This window comes from Ranitomeya imitator, chromosome 6 (assembly GCF_032444005.1).
Source record: "Ranitomeya imitator isolate aRanImi1 chromosome 6, aRanImi1.pri, whole genome shotgun sequence".
NCBI classification, from domain to species: Eukaryota; Metazoa; Chordata; class Amphibia; order Anura; family Dendrobatidae; genus Ranitomeya; species Ranitomeya imitator.
Genome location: NC_091287.1, coordinates 75,367,073 through 75,385,895, shown reverse-complemented (window position 1 = coordinate 75,385,895; position 18,823 = coordinate 75,367,073). Strand labels below are relative to the sequence as shown.

Here is an 18,823-nt window from a genome sequence, read left to right as displayed (position 1 = left end):
TTCAATAGTGGTGTGCTGCGGTCCCCTAAAAAACTGGGACAGGAAGGTCGAGCGAGAAGATGTGGGTCTTTGTTGTTGCCCACTTTCACCTTGTCCACGGCCTCGTCCTCTGCATGCACCATCAGCGTCACGTCCACTTCCCCGTCCCTTGCCTTGTCCATTTTAAATGGACTACTGCACTATTTCAAATGCTCAACACAAATGTCTTTATTACTAGCAAAAAGCCGGATTACTCACCGGTAATACTCTTTTAGTGAGTCCACGACAGCACCCCACTGGAGAGAGGGATCCGCCCCGCAGGAACAGGAAACCTACCGAAAAATAAAAGGGGGCGGTCCGCCTCTCCTCCTCAGTTTTGATTTCAGAGTACCCGGAGGACCGCCAGTATTAGGCAAATATCATTTATTCCATTTTCAAACTTATTTGCTCATATATGATCAAAAGAATTTTACTCAATAGTAAGTACTATATTAATCTAGGGAGGGATGTAAGAGGGTGATGTCGTGGACTCACTAAAAGAGTATTACCGGTGAGTAATCCGGCTTTTTCCCTTTCGCCACGACAGCACCCCACTGGAGATCTTACAGAGACCATCACCTAGGGGGGGACCACCGTGCTGAGGACAGTCCTGCCAAAGTCTAGGTCAGAAGTTGACGATAGGTCAAGCCTATAGTGATTATAGAATGTAGAGGGATTTGACCAAGTTGCCGCCTTACATATAGTCTCAATTGGGACCTCTCCCCTTTCTGCCCAGGAGGATGCCATAGCTCTGGTAGAGTGCGCTGTTATGCCTTCCGGAGGGTTTTCTTTACTCGCGGAATAGGCCAGTCTGATAGACTCTCTGATCCACCGGGATAACGTGCTTTTTGTTATTCCATGACCCTTCTTGTGACCCTGGAAGGAAATAAACAGAGCCCTACACTGTCGCCAGCTACAGGTTCTTTCAATGTACTTTAACACTACTCTTTTAACATCCAGAGTGTGGTACTTTTGTTCTTCAGGAGTGGAAGGATTACTGAAGAAAGTGGGCAAAATTATTTCCTGAGATCTATGGAATGTCTTAGCTACTTTGGGAAGGTAGGAAGGGTCTGGTTTAAGGACCAACTTATCCTGAAAAGTTAGCAGGAAAGGTGGATCTATAGAGTGCTTGGATGTCACTGATTCTCCTGGCTGAAGTCAGTGCTACCAAGAGGGCTGTTTTTAGCGATAGGATTTTGATTGGTATTGAATCTATTGGTTCGAATGGAGAATCTGTTAGGGCTTGTAAAACTAAATTTAGATCCCAGGGAGGAACTCTAGGTATAATAACTGGATTTATCCGTTCGCAGGCTGTAATAAATCGGGATATCCATCTATCTCCCGCAATGTTATGGCCATAGAGAGCCCCTAGTGCTGAAACATGGACTTTTAACCCCTTAAGCCCCGAGGGTGGTTTGCACGTTAATGACCGGGCCAATTTTTACAATTCTGACCACTGTCCCTTTATGAGGTTATAACTCTGGAACGCTTCAACGGATCTTGGCGATTCTGACATTGTTTTCTCGTGACATATTGTACTTCATTTTAGTGGTAACATTTATTCAATATAACTTGCGTTTATTTGTGAAAAAAATGGAAATTTGGCAAAAATTTAGAAAATTTCGCAATTTTCCAACTTTAAATTTTTATGCCCTTAAATCACATAGATATGTCATGCAAAATACTTAATAAGTAACATTTCCCACATGTATACTTTACATCAGCACAATTTTGGAACCAAAATTTTTTTTTGTTAGGGAGTTATAAGGGTTAAAAGTTGACCAGCAATTTCTCATTTTTACAACACCATTTTTTTTTAGGGACCACATCTCATTTGATGTCATTTTGAGGGGTCTATATGATAGAAAATACCCAAGTGTGACACCATTCTAAAAACTGCACCCCTCAAGGTGCTCAAAACCACATTCAAGAAGTTTATTAACCCTTCAGGGGTTTCACAGGAATTTTTGGAATGTTTAAATAAAAATGAATATTTAACTTTTTTTCACACAAAATTTATTTCAGCTCCAATTTGTTTTATTTTACCAAGGGTAACAGGATAAAATGGATGCCAAACATTGTTGTACAATCTGTACTGAGTACGCTGGTACCCCATATGTGGGGGTAAACCACTGTTTGGGCGCATGGCAGAGCTCGGAAGGAAAGGAGCGCCATTTGACTTTTCAATGCAAAATTGACAGGAATTGAGATGGGACGCCATGTTGCGTTTGGAGAGCCCCTCATGTGCCTAAACATTGAAATCCCCACAAGTGACACCATTTTGGAAAGTAGACCCCCTTAAGGAACTTATCTAGAGGTGTGGTGAGCACTTTGACCCAACAAGTGCTTCACAGAAGTTTATAATGCAGAGCCGTAAAAATAAAAAATCTTATTTTTTCACAAAAATGATCTTTTCGCCCCCAATTTTTTATTTTCCCAAGGGTAAGAGAAGAAATTAGACCACAAAAGTTGTTGTGCAATTTGTCCTGAGTGCGACGATACCCCATATGTGGGGGTAAACCACTTTTTGGGTGCATAGCAGAGCTCGGAAGGGAAGGAGCGCCATTTGACTTTTCAATGCAAAATTGACTGGAATTAAGATGGGACGCCATGTTGGTTTGGAAAGAGCCCCTGATGTGCCTAAACATTAAAACCCCCCACAAGTGACACCATTTTGGAAACTAGACCCCCTAAGGAACTTATCTAGATGTGTTTTGAGAGCTTTGAACCCCCAAGTGTTTCACTACAGTTTATAACGCAGAGCCGTTAAAATAATTTTTTTTTTTCCGCAAAAATTATTTTTTAGCCCCCAGTTTTGTATTTTCACAAGGGTAACGGAATAAACTGGACGCCAAAAGTTGTTGTCCAATTTGTCCTGAGTACGCTGATACCCCATATGTGGGGGGGAACCATTGTTTGGGCGCATGGCAGAGCTCGGAAGGGAAGGAGCGCCATTTGGAATGCAGACTTAGATGGATTGGTCTGCAGGAGTCACGTTGCATTTGCAGATCCCCTGATGTACCCAAACAGTACAAACCCCCCACAAGTGACCCCATATTAGAAACTAGACCTCCCAAGGAACTTATCTAGATGTGTTGTGAGAACTTTGAACCCCTAAGTGTTTCACTACAGTTTATAACGCAGAGCCGTGAAAATAAAAATTCTTTTTTTTTTTCACAAAAATGATTTTTTAGCCCCCAGCTTTGTATTTTTACAAGGGTAACAGAATAAATTGGACCCCAAAATTTGTTGTTCAATTTGTCCTGAGTACGCGGATACCGCATATGTGGGGGGGAACCACTGTTTGGGCGCATGGCAGAGCTCGGAAGGGAAGGAGCGCCATTTGGAATGCAGACTTAGATGGATTGGTCTGCAGGCGTCACGTTGCATTTGCAGAGCCCCTGATGTACCCAAACAGTACAAACCCCCCACAAGTGACCTCATATTGGAAACTAGACCTCCCATGGAACTTATCTAGATGTGTTGTGAAAACTTTGAACCCCCAAGTGTTTCACTACAGTTTACAATGCAGAGCCGTGAAAATAAAAAATCCTTTTTTTTTCCCACAAAAATGATTTTTAGCCCCCCAAATTTTTATTTTCCCAAGGATAACAAGAGAACTTGGACCCAAAAAGTTGTTGTCCAATTTGTCTCGAGTACGATGATACCCCATATGTTGGGGTAAACCCCTGTTTGGGCGCACGGGAGAGCTCGGAAGTGAAGGAGCACTGTTTTACTTTTTCAATGCAGAATTGGCTGGAATTGAGATCGGACGCCATGTCGCGCTTGGAGAGCCCCTGATGTGCCTAAACAGTGGAAACCCCCCAATTATAAATGAAACCCTAATCCAAACGCACCCCTAACCCTAATTCCAACTGTAACCCTAACCACACACCTAACCCTGACACACCCCTAATTCTAATCCCACCCCTAATCCCAACCATAAATGTAATCCAAACCCTAACCCTAACCCTAGCCCTAACCCTAGCCCTAACCCTAATGGGAAAATGGAAATAAATACATTTTTTTTAATTTTATTATTTTTCCCTAAGGCTAGGTTCACATTGCGTTAGGGAAATCCGTTTAGCACTAGCGGATTGCGCTAACGCAATGTCTTTTTAGGTGTCGTGTTTAGTGGTCGCGTTAACGTCCCCGCTCTGGAAGATCGGGGATCGGACCTCGGGTGGGGGAGGCGTTTATACCGTTCCGCGTTTGGTAAAATTGATGAAGCAGTTTTATTCTTCGGGTCAGTACGATTACAGCGATACCTCATTTATATCATTTTTTTTATGTTTTGGCGCTTTTATACGATAAAAGCTATTTTATAGAAAAAATAATTATTTTGGCATCGCTTTATTCTGAGGACTATAACTTTTTTATTTTTTTGGATGTAATGCTATATGGCAGCTCGTTTTTTGCGGGACAAGATGACGTTTTCAGAGGTACAATGGTTATTTATATCCGTCTTTTTGATCGCGTGTTATTCCACTTTTTGTTCATCATTATGATAATAAAGCGTTGTTTTTTGGCTCGTTTTTTTTTTTTTTTCTTACGGTGTTCACTGAAGGGGTTAACTAGTGGGCCAGTTTTATAGGTCGGGTCGTTACGGACGCGGCGATACTAAATATGTGTACTTTTATTGTTTTTTTGTTTTTTTTTTAGATAAAGAAATGTATTTATGGGAATAATATTTTTTTTTTCTGCTTTATTTAGGAATTTTTTTTTTTTTTTTACAAGTGTGGAAATTTTTTTTTTTACTTTTTCACTTTGTCGCAGGGGGGGACATCACAGATCACCGATCTGACAGTGTGCACAGCACTCTGTTAGATCGGTGATCTGACATACAGCCGGGCAGGATTAGAGCTGCAGCTGCAGCCTGATCCTGACCCGGAAGTGCTCCCTGCAGGACCCGGATGCAGCCCGGCGGCCATTTTGGATCCGGGGACTGCAGGGAGAAGACGCTCGGTACACGGTGAGTACATCACCGTGTACCGATCGCCTCAGGGAAGCCCGCAGGGAGCCACCTCCCTGCGCGATGCTTCCCTGCACCGCCGGCAGGGTGTGCCGGGGGTTAATGTGCCGGGAGTGGTCCGTGACCGCTCCTGGCACATAGTGCCGGATGTCAGCTGCGATAGGCAGCTGACACCCGGCCGCGATCGGCCGCGCTCCCCCCGTGAGCGCGGCCGATCGCATATGACGTACTATCCCGTCACTGGGAATTAAGTCCCAGGTCACCTGGATGGGATAGTACGTCATATGGGATTAAGGGGTTAAGGTGTTTGCAGTTAAACCTAGTTCTCTCCCTTTTTGAAGAAATTCCAGGATAGACTGTATCGGAATTTCTGACGTGTTTGAAGATGTATGGAATTGTAGGAATTTCTTCCATATTTTCGTGTAAATTTTTGTAGTGGAAGGTTTTCTACTCTGGAGGAGTGTGTTTATCAATCCCTCCGAGAACCCCCTTGATTTTAGCATCTGCCTCTCAAATTCCAGGCCGTGAGATGTAGACTGTCCACTTGAGGGTGGAAAAACGGACCCTGGAAGAGAAGATTGGGTGTTGAGGGGAGGACCCAAGGATCTGAGACTGACATGGTTTGCAGCCACGAGAACCAAGGCCTCTTCGGCCAGAATGGAGCTATTAGTATCACCCTCGCTCCTTCGGTTCTGATTTTGCGAATGACTTGGGGTAGTAGTATGATCGGCGGAAAAGCATATGCTAGACTGAACTGCCAAGGGGCTTGGAGAGCGTCCAGAATGTCCGGATGATCCGCTAGAGATAGGGAGACAAATTTCCGGACTTTTTTGTTTTTTCTTGTGGCGAAGAGATCTTCTTGAGGCCGACCCCATAGGGATACTATGTCTTGAAAAATCTGCTGGTTTAGGCACCACTCTCCTTGTTTCAAGGTGTGTCGACTTAAGAAGTCTGCCTGCTGGTTGTTTTCCCCTCTTATGTGCAGTGCAGTAAGGGATGTTAGGTGACTTTCTGCTAGATTCAGGATTTCTGTAGCAGAAGACATCAGAGTCTCTGATCGCGTGCCTCCTTGCCTGTTTAGATACGCCACTGTGGTGGTGTTGTCGGAAAGGATTCTGACGTCTTTCCCTCGTAGCTGTGGGAGAAAATGGCATAAGGCGTATTTTACTGCATTTAATTCTTTAACATTAGAGGAATAGCAGCTTTCCTCCATGTTCCATAGCCCTTGGCAAAAATCATTCTCCATATGAGCGCCCCATCCATGAGGACTGGCGTCCGTCGTTATGGTATGAGATGGCGTTATTATCCATGGAACACCACTCATCAAATGGTCTGAATTCAGCCACCACGTTAAGGAAGTCACAACTTTTTGAGATAAGGTTATTTTTACATTTAGGTGACCAGATAACCGTCTATCTTCTTGTAAAATCTGGTGTTGCAGTGTACGGTATGATGTTGAGCCCATTTTACCGCAGGTATACAAGAGATAAGGGATCCTAGTAAGGACATAGCTTGTCTTAGGGATATACGTGGATTGTTTATTGCCGCTAGGACTTTGCGTTTGATCAGTAGTATTTTTACCTGAGGCAGGAGACACTTTTGAGATACGGAGTCTAGATGGAACCCCAAGAACGCCTGACAGGATAGCGGAGTGAGTCTGGATTTGTTGGTATTGATTATCCAGCCTAGATCCTGTAGAGAGGAAATTGCATGAGCCAAACGATCAGCACATTGAGTAACTGAATTTCCAATGACCAAAAAGTCATCCAGATAGGGAACAATTAAGGTTTCTTTTTGGCGAAGGTAGGCCATCACCTCTAGCATTATCTTGGTGAAGATCCTCGGTGCTGTTGAAAGGCCAAAGGGCATGGCTGTATACTGGAAATGATGAATCTCGCCGTTGATTGTCACTGCTACTCTGAGGTACTTTTGGTATCTGTCATGGATAGGGAGATGATAATAAGCATCTTTCAAATCAGTGCCCCCCATCATACAGTTTGGAAAGAGGAGTTTTATAGTGGATCTAATGGATTCCATCTTAAATGTATGGTTTTTAACAAATGAATTGAGTTTTTTAAGGTTTATGATGGTCCTGAAAGAACCGTCGGGTTTAGAAATCAGGAATAAGGGAGAGTAGAATCCTCTGCCTTCCTGTCCCTCGGGGACTTGGACTAAAACCCGCTTTGATAATAGGGTTTGAATTTCTAGCTCTAGAGCCTGCTGTTGTGCGGGCGAGCTGAGGGATGTTATAATATATGACTCGTGGGGAACACGAGAGAATTGTAGTTTAATTCCATCTCGGATGATGTTTAAAACCCACGAGCTAGATGTTACTTTTTCCCATTGGGTGGCGAAAAACTTTAGTCTGCCCCCTACTGGTATATCCTCAGAATTTGTCTTTTGGGGGGTTGGGTCTTCTAAACATGGTACCTCTTTGCCTGTCCTCTTTAGCAGTCCATGTTGTAGACCTATCCGCTTGCCTCCTTTTACCAAACGGTCGCCTCTTAAAGGCTCTCCTGTAAAAGGGAATAGAGGAATCAGGAAAAGCTTTCTTCCTGTCCTTTGCCTTTTTGAGTATCTCATCTAAGGTTTTACCAAAGAGGTACTCACCCTCGCATGGGATTGCGCATATTTTAGATTTAGACTGCGCGTCCCCTTTCCAACTTTTCATCCAAAGTGCGCGTCTTGCATTGTTCACAAGACCTGTGGATCTCGCTGCTAACCGAAGAGAGTCGGCAGATGCGTCCGCCATAAAAGCTGCTGCTCCACGTATTAAGGGGATGGCCGCTCGTAGTTTCTCTCTTGAAATTTTTTTTTCGATCTGCTGGTCCAACTGATTAATCCAAATGATCATTGACCGGGCAGCGCAGGTGCTGGCTACTGCAGGTTTAAAAATTCCTGTAGCCGCTTCCCAAGATCGTTTAAGGGATGATTCAGCTTTACGATCTAATGGATCGACCAGAAGTCCCGCATCCTCCACAGGTAGAGTGGATTGCTTGGAGGTAGAAGCTACGGCTGCATCGACCTTAGGAACTTTGGTCCATGTAAGAAGCTCCTCATCACTAAACGGATATTTACGTTTAGACGCGGAGGGCAAAAAGCTTCTTTGATCCTGCTTCTCCCACTCTCTTTTAATTAATGCTTTCACCGCTGGTATAACCGGAAAACATCTCCTCTTTCTCTCTGCCAAACCCGCAAACATAATTTCCTGCGTGGTTTGCGCACCCTTTACCTCCTCACACCCCATAGTATTGCGGATTGACTTCACCAAGTTGTCCACACTGTCTAAGGGGAAACATGAACGCCCCTCAATTTCTGATGAGGGAGATGATGATGATGATGATGATAGGGAGGCTTCTGACAGTACAGTCTGGTCACTTTCGGAGTCTGACATAAGTGTTGGTGTTTTGGACTTAGCTTTACGCGGTTTTTCCTGGGTCATATTTTTTAGCTCCTCCCTAATAATGGCCCGTAAGTCCGTAACGGACACTGTCGCTCCCTGAGTTGTTTCCTTAAAACAGTCCTTGCACAGTTTTTTGGGGTATGAGTCCGGAAGGGGCTGGCTACACAAGGCACATTCCTTATGTTTGGACTTTTGTCGTTTTTTAGACTGGGCATAATAAGTAGCGAGAGAGAGAGAGAAATAGGGAGACAACGTCAGCTTAATAGGCAGAGTTTTAACACTCACCCAGTGAAGCGAATAGTACCGGATCAGAAGGCCGAGATCCTGTTCTGGAACCGTCACTCTTACGAGCGGACTCCGAGGATCCTTTGGTGTGATCCTTGGTGGGGGGCACTGGATCTCCAGCTGTGGGGTCCATGGCACCTGGGGATGACATCTCTGCATCGCCGCATTATTGTTTCTTGGCGTTTTAAATAGTGCGCCCTTTTTTTTTTTTTTTTCGCTGCGCAATGCGCATGCGCGGATCGTCGCTGGCTCCCCCGCCCCAGATCCGGCCTCGGCGCCCCGGAAGTGACTCCTTCAGTTCCGGGGTAGCCAGTATTGCGGCGGTCGGCGCATGCGCGGTCCGGAGTTTAGCGCCGGACCGCAATGGAGATCACCTTACCCAGCTCCTGGCCGCACCACACGCAGGAGAAGACGCCGGGCGGCCCTCCCCGGACCCGGCCCCTGCTCGATCCATCAGACGAGGGGGGAGCCGTCTAACGGAACTCCCCCGACGCTGCTTCTGAGCTGCAGCCCCTGCCGTTCTCACGGACACCGCGCAGGCGGCATGCTAGCCCAGGTATGTGTAGTCCTTGTCGTTCCTAGATGTTCCCGCAGGAACAGGAAACCTAAACTGAGGAGGAGAGGCGGACCGCCCCCTTTTATTTCTCGGTAGGTTTCCTGTTCCTGCGGGGCGGATCCCTCTCTCCAGTGGGGTGCTGTCGTGGCGAAAGGGAAAATAATATGTGATCAGTATGCCTGCAAATCTATGATTTTCAAACCCAAACACCAGGCAGGCCTCAGCCTGACCTAACAGACTGTATTCAGTCAATTTAAGTTAATTTATGTGAAATAGCGCTGTATAGGATTTGAGTATCTCACAGACAAAAAGTAAGTACACCGGCCTCCAATGCCAATACATGGAGCAGAGATATATGAAGGCTGTAACAGAAATACCACACTGGCAAATCTGTGGTCTTTCAATTTTTTTTAGGCAAAATAGTGCTGTATAGGATTTGACTATCAGACAGCCCCCCAAAAAATACACCGTCCTCCAATGACCAAACTTGGAGTACGCAGATATATGAGGCCTTTTTCAATGAATTTAAAACACCCAAAAAAATAAAAAGGGGCACAAGAGTAGCACACACAACTATGCTACAATGTATGCTACGTATGCCTGACACACTATGATTTTTCAATAGGCCTCAGTCTAACAGAACAGACTGTATATTTTTCTTTGGGGGGGGAGGGAATTTTTGGGAAAAAAAAGGTATATAGACAGTTAATAAGCTGCAGCAGGCAGTTATGGAGCTTTGAGAAGGATGCAGTGGGAGCAATGGACGCACATACAGTGCCTGCAGGCCTTGCACTGATGTGGATATGCTGTTCCCTGCCTGCCTAGTGCTGCAATATTGGGACCCACGAATTAGCCCTAAAAAGGACTGTTGGTTTCTCGGGAATTGTGGATGTAAGAGTTGCAAACTTACACTACCTCGAAAAACCACGATTCTGACCCTATTTCGGCACCAGCTCTCCCTACTCTCGCTGAAACAGGAACAGAATGCAGTGAGCAGGGTGGCGCCTGGTCTCTTATACTTAGGAAGATGCTGTGTAGCCCAGCCAATCACTGCACGACCACAACAAAGATGGCGGCGGCATTTCATGGCCTGGCAGACAATCCCTGCACCGTGATTGGGTCTCTAAAGTCCGCCAAAACTGCTGGGTGGAGACACCAGTTACCGCCGAATAATCCCGGAAATGCTCACTGCTCGCCGAGTACGCCGAGCATAGCGATACTCGGGCGAGTAAAGAGTAGTGGCGAGCATGTTCGCTCATCACTGGTAAAAATGCCATGTCATCATAATTCTCCAGGTCAGTACAATTATAATACCAAATGTAGATTTTTTTTTATTTAAATGTTGAAAAAAAATCTAGAAATTTGTAAACAAAAAATAATTAATTTGTGTAACCATTTTTTGAGACATATAAAGTGGTGTTATTTTTTTTTGCCGGTGGAGCTGTGTCAGAGTTTTTTTATTTTTTATTAGTGAGCAGTCATTTTCATTAATACTATATCAGGGGTGCAGTGGGTGTTTTGATGACACTTTGTTGTATTTCTTAGGGAGTTGTTATGACTATAAAAAAAAATCCAGTTCCGTTGTTTGATTTTTTTTCTCTCTATGGAGTTTGCAGTATAGATTAATTAATTTTATATTTTGATATACTGTACTTACAGATGTGGCAACACCAAATACCGTATGTTATTTTAAAAATCTTTTTATTTTCCAAGGGGGAAAAAGGATATTTCAAATTTTTACATATTTTTTTTTCCCCGTAGGGGACTTGAACATGCAATCATTTGATTGCTTATACTATTTACTATAATACTGCAGTGTATAGTATAAATCATGGTTTCCTATGAAGCTCTGCTTGTGGCTGGACTTCACAGGACCACTAAAATGGCAACCGTGGGGGCCTTCGCAGACCTCCCACCTATGGTTTCCTCATAAGTGCTTGGCAATAACAGCAGCATCTGGATGGTTAACAGCAGCGATCAAAGCTTAGCTCTAGCTGCTGCTTAAGAGAAAAATGCCTTCTGAGCCCCCTTCACACTTTTAGACCCCAGCGCTGTTGTAAAAGTAGGTTATTTTGCACTAAGTATTAATAGGGGCAGGATAGTGTGTGACATATAGGAAAATTCCTCTGATTATGATATAGATAGATATATATTGTAGGGGTACACTAGGCATTAGGTAGCGTTCACACAGGCAATGGTGTTTGGTCCAAACATCCTCTTCTGGGCACGAATGTAACACAGCAAATAAACAATTGATTTAGCAGGGCATATATGTCAGTGCTGTCTCACCTGAACAGATTACAGACTTATAGTTCCTTTCTCTCAGAGAAAACTTTATACACAGAACAGGCCTGATCCCATCAGTCTCTGTATCCCCTTCAGCCTGAGCTTCAGCAGCTTCCAGCACAAAACAGAAGTATTCAACTCCGGGCACAGTTCACACTGAACAAGCTACAGCTCCAACACACAGACTGCTCAGCTTTCCTAGCTGACTCATGCAGTCACCATTTAGAGAGAAACCTCGGTATGTTTCTCTCTAAAGGTACCTTCACACTGAACAACTTAACAATGATATCGCTAGCGATCCGTGACGTTGCAGCGTCCTGGATAGCGATATCGTTGTGTTTGACACGCAGCAGCGATCTGGATCCTGCTGTGACATCGTTGGTCGGAGCAGAAAGGCCAGAACTTTATTTTGTCGCTGGATCTCCCGCAGACATCGCTGAATCGGTGTGTGTGACGCCGATTCAGCGATGTCTTCACTGGTAACCAGGGTAAACATCGGGTTACTAAGCACAGGGCCGCGCTTAGTAACCCGATGTTTACCCTGGTTACCAGTGTAAATGTAAAAAAAAAAAAAAAAACACTACATACTTACATTCCGGTGTCTGTCGCGTCCCCCGGCGTTCTGCTTCCCTGCACTGTCAGCGCCGGCTTGCCGTAAAGCAGAGCACAGCGGTGACGTCACCGCTCTTTACGGCAGGCGCTCACAGTCAGTGCGAGAAGCAGAACGCAGGGGAACGCGACAGACACCAGAATGTAAGTATATAGTGTTTGTTTTTTTTACATTTACACTGGTAACCAGGGTAAACATCGGGTTACTAAGCGCGGCCCTGTGCTTAGTAACCCGATGTTTACCCTGGTTACCCGGAGACTTCGGCATCGTTGGTCGCTGGAGAGCTGTCTGTGTGACAGCTCTCCAGAGACCACACAGCGACGCTGCAGCGATCGGCATCGTTGCCTAGATCGCTGCAGCGTCGCTAAATGTGACGGTACCTTAAGCTACAGCTCACATTTTGGCAGGACACTTACCAGCTTCAGCATACTCGATTCTGCTCCATCCAGCAGACTGACACACCTTTAGTAAACACAGACCATGGTTCTTAAACAAAGCAAATTAGGTGCATCTAATCAAGACCTGCAGTGCTAGTAGGGAACCTTAGCCTACCTGGCTTTGCTACAATATACACATTATGCTGTAACTGAGAGAAGTGATGTGCAATATAATGCATAACGTCCTCCCTTCTGGCTTGTTGTTACTTACGCTGGCACTATCAGTGGCTTCATAAGGGCTCCCATATGAAAGAGATTGTTGATGATGAATAATTTCTGAAGGATTCTATAAACAATATATATCACCTATCCACAGACAGTATGCCCTTTCACTTTGATGACATTTTCTTTTATCATTTTGGAAGCAGTTGTGTTTAACCCCTCTGTGACCTTAGACGTACTATCCCGTCGAGGTGCCCTGGGCTTATCTGACCCTGGACGGGATAGTACGTCATAGCCGATCGGCCGCGCTCACGGGGGGAGCGCGGCCGATCGCGGCCGGGTGTCAGCTGCTTATCGCAGCTGACATCCGGCACTATGTGCCAGGAGCGGTCACGGACCGCCCCCGGCACATTAACCCCTGGCACACCGCGATCAAAGATGATCGCGATGTGCCGGCGGTGCAGGGAAGCACCGCGCAGGGAGGGGGCTCCCTGCGGGCTTCCCTGAGCCCCCCGCAGCAACGCGATGTGATCGCGTTGCTGCGAGGGTCTCCTCACCTCCCTCCCTGCTCGAGCCCCGGATCCAAGATGGCCGCGGATCCGGGTCCTGCAGGGAGGGAGGTGGCTTCACAGAGCCTGCTCAGAGCAGGCACTGTGAAGCAGCCTGCACTCCTATCAGATCAGTGATCTGACAGAGTGCTGTGCAAACTGTCAGATCACTGATCTGTGATGTCCCCCCCTGGGACAAAGTAAAAAAGTAAAAAAAAAAATTTCCAAATGTGTAAAAAAAATAAAAAAAAATATTCCAAAATAATGAAAAAAAAAAAAAAATATTATTCCCATAAATACATTTCTTCATCTAAATAAAAAAAAAAAACCAATAAAAGTACACATATTTAGTATCGCCGCGTCCGTAACGGCCCGACCTATAAAACTGGCCCACTAGTTAACCCCTTCAGTAAACACCGTAAGAAAAAAAAAAAAAAAACGAGGCAAAAAACAACGCTTTATTATCATACCGCCGAACAAAAAGTGGAATAACACGCGATCAAAAGGACAGATATAAATAACCATGGTACCGCTGAAAGCGTCATATTGTCCCGCAAAAAAAGAGCCGCCATACAGCATCATCAGCAAAAAAATAAAAAAGTTATAGTCCTGAGAATAAAGCGATGCAAAAATAATTATTTTTTCTGTAAAATAGTTTTTATCGTATAAAAGCACCAAACCATAAAAAAATGATATAAATGAGGTATCGCTGTAATCGTACTGACCCGAAGAATAAAACTGATTTATCAATTTTACCAAACGCGGAACGGTATAAACGCCTCCCCCAATAGAAATTCATGAATAGCTGGCTTTTGGTCATTCTTCCTCACAAAAATCGGAATAAAAAGCGATAAAAAAATGTCACGTGCCCAAAAATGTTTTCAATAAAAACGTCAACTCGTCCCGCAAAAAACAAGACCTCACATGACTCTGTGGACCAAAATATGGAAAAATTATAGCTCTCAAAATGTGGTATTGCAAAAAATATTTTTTGCAATAAAAAGGGTCTTTCAGTGTGTGACGGCTGCCAATCATAAAAATCCGCTAAAAAACTCGCTATAAAAGTAAATCAAACCCCCCTTCATCACCCCCTTAGTTAGGGAAAAATAAAAAAAAATGTATTTATTTCCATTTTCCCATTAGGGCTAGGGTTAGGGCTAGGGTTAGGGCTAGGGCTAGGGTTAGGGCTAGGGTTAGGGCTAGGGTTAGGGCTAGGGTTAGGGTTAGGGCTAGGGTTAGGGCTAGGGTTAGGGCTAGGGTTAGGGCTAGGGTTAGGGCTAGGGCTAGGGCTAGGGTTAGGGCTAGGGTTAGGGCTAGGGTTAGGGCTAGGGTTAGGGTTAGGGCTAGGGCTAGGGCTAGGATTAGGGTTAGGGTTGGGGCTACAGTTAGGGTTGGGGCTAAAGTTAGGGTTAGGGTTTAGATTACATTTACAGTTGGGAATAGGGTTGGGATTAGGGTTAGGGGTGTGTCAGGGTTAGAGGTGTGGTTAGGGTTACCGTTGGAATTAGGGTTAGGGGTGTGTTTAGATTAGGGTTTCAGTTATAATTGGGGGGTTTCCACTGTTTCGGCACATCAGGGGCTCTCCAAACACGACATGGCGTCCGATCTCAATTCCAGCCAATTCTGCGTTGAAAAAGTAAAACAGTGCTCCTTCCCTTCCGAGCTCTCCTGTGTGCCCAAACAGGGGTTTACCCCAACATATGGGGTATCAGCGTACTCAGGACAAATTGGACAACAACTTTTGTGGACCAATTTCTCCTGTTACCCTTGGGAAAATACAAAACTGGGGGCTAAAAAATAATTTTTGTGGGAAAACAAAAAGATTTTTTATTTTCACGGCTCTGCGTTATAAACTGTAGTGAAACACTTGGGGGTTCAAAGTTCTCACAACACATCTAGATAAGTTCATTGAGGGGTCTAGTTTCCAATATGGGGTCACTTGTGGGGGGTTTCTACTGTTTAGGTACATTAGGGGCTCTGCAAACGCAATGTGACGCCTGCAGACCAATCCATCTAAGTCTGCATTCCAAATGATGCTCCTTACCTTCCGAGCCCTCCCATGCGCCCAAACGGTGGTTCCCCCCCACATATCGGGTATCAGCGTACTCAGGACAAATTGGACAACAACTTTTGTGGACCAATTTCTCCTGTTACCCTTGGGAAAATACAAAACTGGGGGCTAAAAAATAATTTTTGTGGGAAAACAAAAAGATTTTTTATTTTCACGGCTCTGCGTTATAAACTGTAGTGAAACACTTGGGGGTTCAAAGTTCTCACAACACATCTAGATAAGTTCATTGAGGGGTCTAGTTTCCAATATGGGGTCACTTGTGGGGGGTTTCTACTGTTTAGGTACATTAGGGGCTCTGCAAACGCAATGTGACGCCTGCAGACCAATCCATCTAAGTCTGCATTCCAAATGATGCTCCTTCCCTTCCGAGCCCTCCCATGCGCCCAAACGGTGGTTCCCCCCCACATATCGGGTATCAGCGTACTCAGGACAAATTGGACAACAACTTTTGTGGACCAATTTCTCCTGTTACCCTTGGGAAAATACAAAACTGGGGGCTAAAAAATAATTTTTGTGGGAAAACAAAAAGATTTTTTATTTTCACGGCTCTGCGTTATAAACTGTAGTGAAACACTTGGGGGTTCAAAGTTCTCACAACACATCTAGATAAGTTCATTGAGGGGTCTAGTTTCCAATATGGGGTCACTTGTGGGGGGTTTCTACTGTTTAGGTACATTAGGGGCTCTGCAAACGCAATGTGACGCCTGCAGACCAATCCATCTAAGTCTGCATTCCAAATGATGCTCCTTCCCTTCCGAGCCCTCCCATGCGCCCAAACGGTGGTTCCCCCCCACATATCGGGTATCAGCGTACTCAGGACAAATTGGACAACAACATTTAGGGTCCAATTTCTCCTGCTAACCTTGGAAAAATACAAAACTGGGGGCTAAAATATAATTTTTGTGGAAAAAAAAATATTTTTTATTTGCATGGCTCTGCGTTATAAACTGTAGTGAAATACTTGGGGGTTCAAAGCTCTCACAACACATCAAGATGAGTTCCTTAGGGGGTCTACTTTCCAAAATGGTGTCACTTGTGGGGGGTTTCTACTGTTTAGGTACATTAGGGGCTCTGCAAACGCAATGTGACGCCTGCAGACCATTCCATCTAAGTCTGCATTCCAAATGGCGCTCCTTCCCTTCCGAACCCTCCCATGCGCCCAAACGGTGGTTCCCCCCCACATATGGGGTATCAGCGTACTCAGGACAAATTGGACAACAACTTTTGTGGTCCAATTTCTCCTCTTACCCTAGAGAAAATACAAAACTGGGGGCTAAAAAATAATTTTTGTGGGAAAAAAATTTTGTTTTATTTTTATGGCTCTGCATTATAAACTTCTGTGAAGCCCTTGGTGGGTCAAAGTGCTCACCACACATCCAGATAAGTTCCTTAGGGGGTCTACTTTCCAAAATGGTGTCACTTGTGGGGGGTTTCAATGTTTAGGCACATCAGTGGCTCTCCAAACGCAACATGGCGTCCCATCTCAATTCCTGTCAATTTTGCATTGAAAAGTCAAACGGCGCTCCTTCCCTTCCGAGCTCTCCCATGCGCCCAAACAGTGGTTTACTGCCACATATGGGGTATCAGCGTACTCGGGACAAATTGGACAACAACTTTTGAGGTCCAATTTCTTCTCTTACCCTTGGAAAAATAAAAAATTGGGGGCAAAAATATAATTTTTGTGAAAAAATATGATTTTTTATTTTTACGGTTCTGCATTATAAACTTCTGTGAAGCACTTGGTGGGTCAAAGTGCTCACCACACCTCTAGATAAGTTCCTTAGGGGGTCTACTTTCCAAAATGGTGTCACTTGTGGGGGGTTTCAATGTTTAGGCACATCAGTGGCTCTCCAAACGCAACATGGCGTCCCATCTCAATTTCTGTCAATTTTGCATTGAAAAGTCAAACTGCGCTCCTTCCCTTCCGAGCTCTCCCATGCGCCCAAACAGTGGTTTACTGCCACATATGGGGTATCAGCGTACTCAGGACAAATTGGACAACAACTTTTGAGGTCCAATTTCTTCTCTTACCCTTGGAAAAATAAAAAATTGGGGGCAAAAATATAATTTTTGTGAAAAAATATGATTTTTTATTTTTACGGTTCTGCATTATAAACTTCTGTGAAGCACTTGGTGGGTCAAAGTGCTCACCACACATCCAGATAAGTTCCTTAGGGGGTCTACTTTCCAAAATGGTGTCACTTGTGGGGGGTTTCAATGTTTAGGCACATCAGTGGCTCTCCAAACGCAACATGGCGTCCCATCTCAATTCCTGTCAAGTTTGCATTGAAAAGTCAAATAGCGCTCCTTCCCTTCCGAGCTCTCCCATGCGCCCAAACAGTGGTTTACTGCCACATATGGGGTATCAGCGTACTCAGGACAAATTGGACAACAACTTTTTGGGTCCAATTTCTCCTGTTACCCTTGGTAAAATAAAACAAATTGGAGCTGAAGTAAATTTTTTGTGTAAAAAAGTTAAATGTTCATTTTTATTTAAACATTCCAAAAATTCCTATTAAACACCTGAAGGGTTAATAAACTTCTTGAATGTGGTTTTGAGCACCTTGAGGGGTGCAGTTTTTAGAATGGTGTCACACTTGGGCATTTTCTATCATATAGACCCCTCAAAATGACTTCAAATGAGACGTGGTCCCTAAAAAAAAATGGTGTTGTAAAAATGAGAAATTGCTGGTCAACTTTTAACCCTTATAACTCCCTAACAAAAAAAAAAATTGGTTCCAAAATTATGCTGATGTAAAGGAGACATGTGGGAAATGTTACTTATTAAGTATTTTGTGTGACATATCTCTGTGATTTAATTGCATAAAAATTCAAAGTTTGAAAATTGCAAAATTTTCAAAATTTTCGCCAAATTTCCGTTTTTTTCACAAATAAACGCAGGTACTATCAAAGAAATTTTACCACTATCATGAAGTACAATATGTCACGAGAAAACAATGTCAGAATCACCAGGATCCGTTGAAGCGTTTCGGAGTTATAACCTCATAAAGGGACAGTGGTCAGAATTGTAAAAATTGGCCTGGTCATTAACGTGCAAACCACCCTTGGGGGTAAAGGGGTTAACAATGTATTGATTTAGAAAAATGTAAATGTTTGTGACTTCTCTAGCAAAGCTTTATAAGATCATTTTTAAGTGTGTAATTTATTGTATGTGTTCATTTATTCTAGTTCTATGATACAAATACATTTTCTTTTATATTTTAAAGAAAATATCTACATAAAGAATGGAACAAAAGACCCTTTACTGTGTGGAAATAGCTCTGACGCTGGGTATGTAATACCGCTTTAGTATTTGTAAGTTTAGTCATTGCACATTATTATTGCTTTTGCTACTTTTAGGGCTCACACTCATCTGTGTTTAAAACATCGCTCCGATGTTGATCCAGAAAAGTAGGGCGAGTATCATGCGATTTTTCTCACGTTGCAACCGTATGACTTCCGTATATAATGCATT

At 44.1% G+C, this 18,823-nt stretch overlaps 1 protein-coding gene across 1 annotated transcript in view; it reads left to right on the top strand.

Annotated features, from left to right (window-relative positions):
* Nucleotides 1–18,823, top strand: part of LOC138641943 (sodium channel protein type 5 subunit alpha-like) — a 476,947-nt gene that overhangs the window by 219,640 nt on the left and 238,484 nt on the right. The window contains exon 8 of the mRNA XM_069729776.1: nt 18,576–18,639. Coding sequence (XP_069585877.1) covers nt 18,576–18,639 — 64 coding nt within the window. The remainder of the gene's footprint in view (nt 1–18,575; nt 18,640–18,823) is intronic.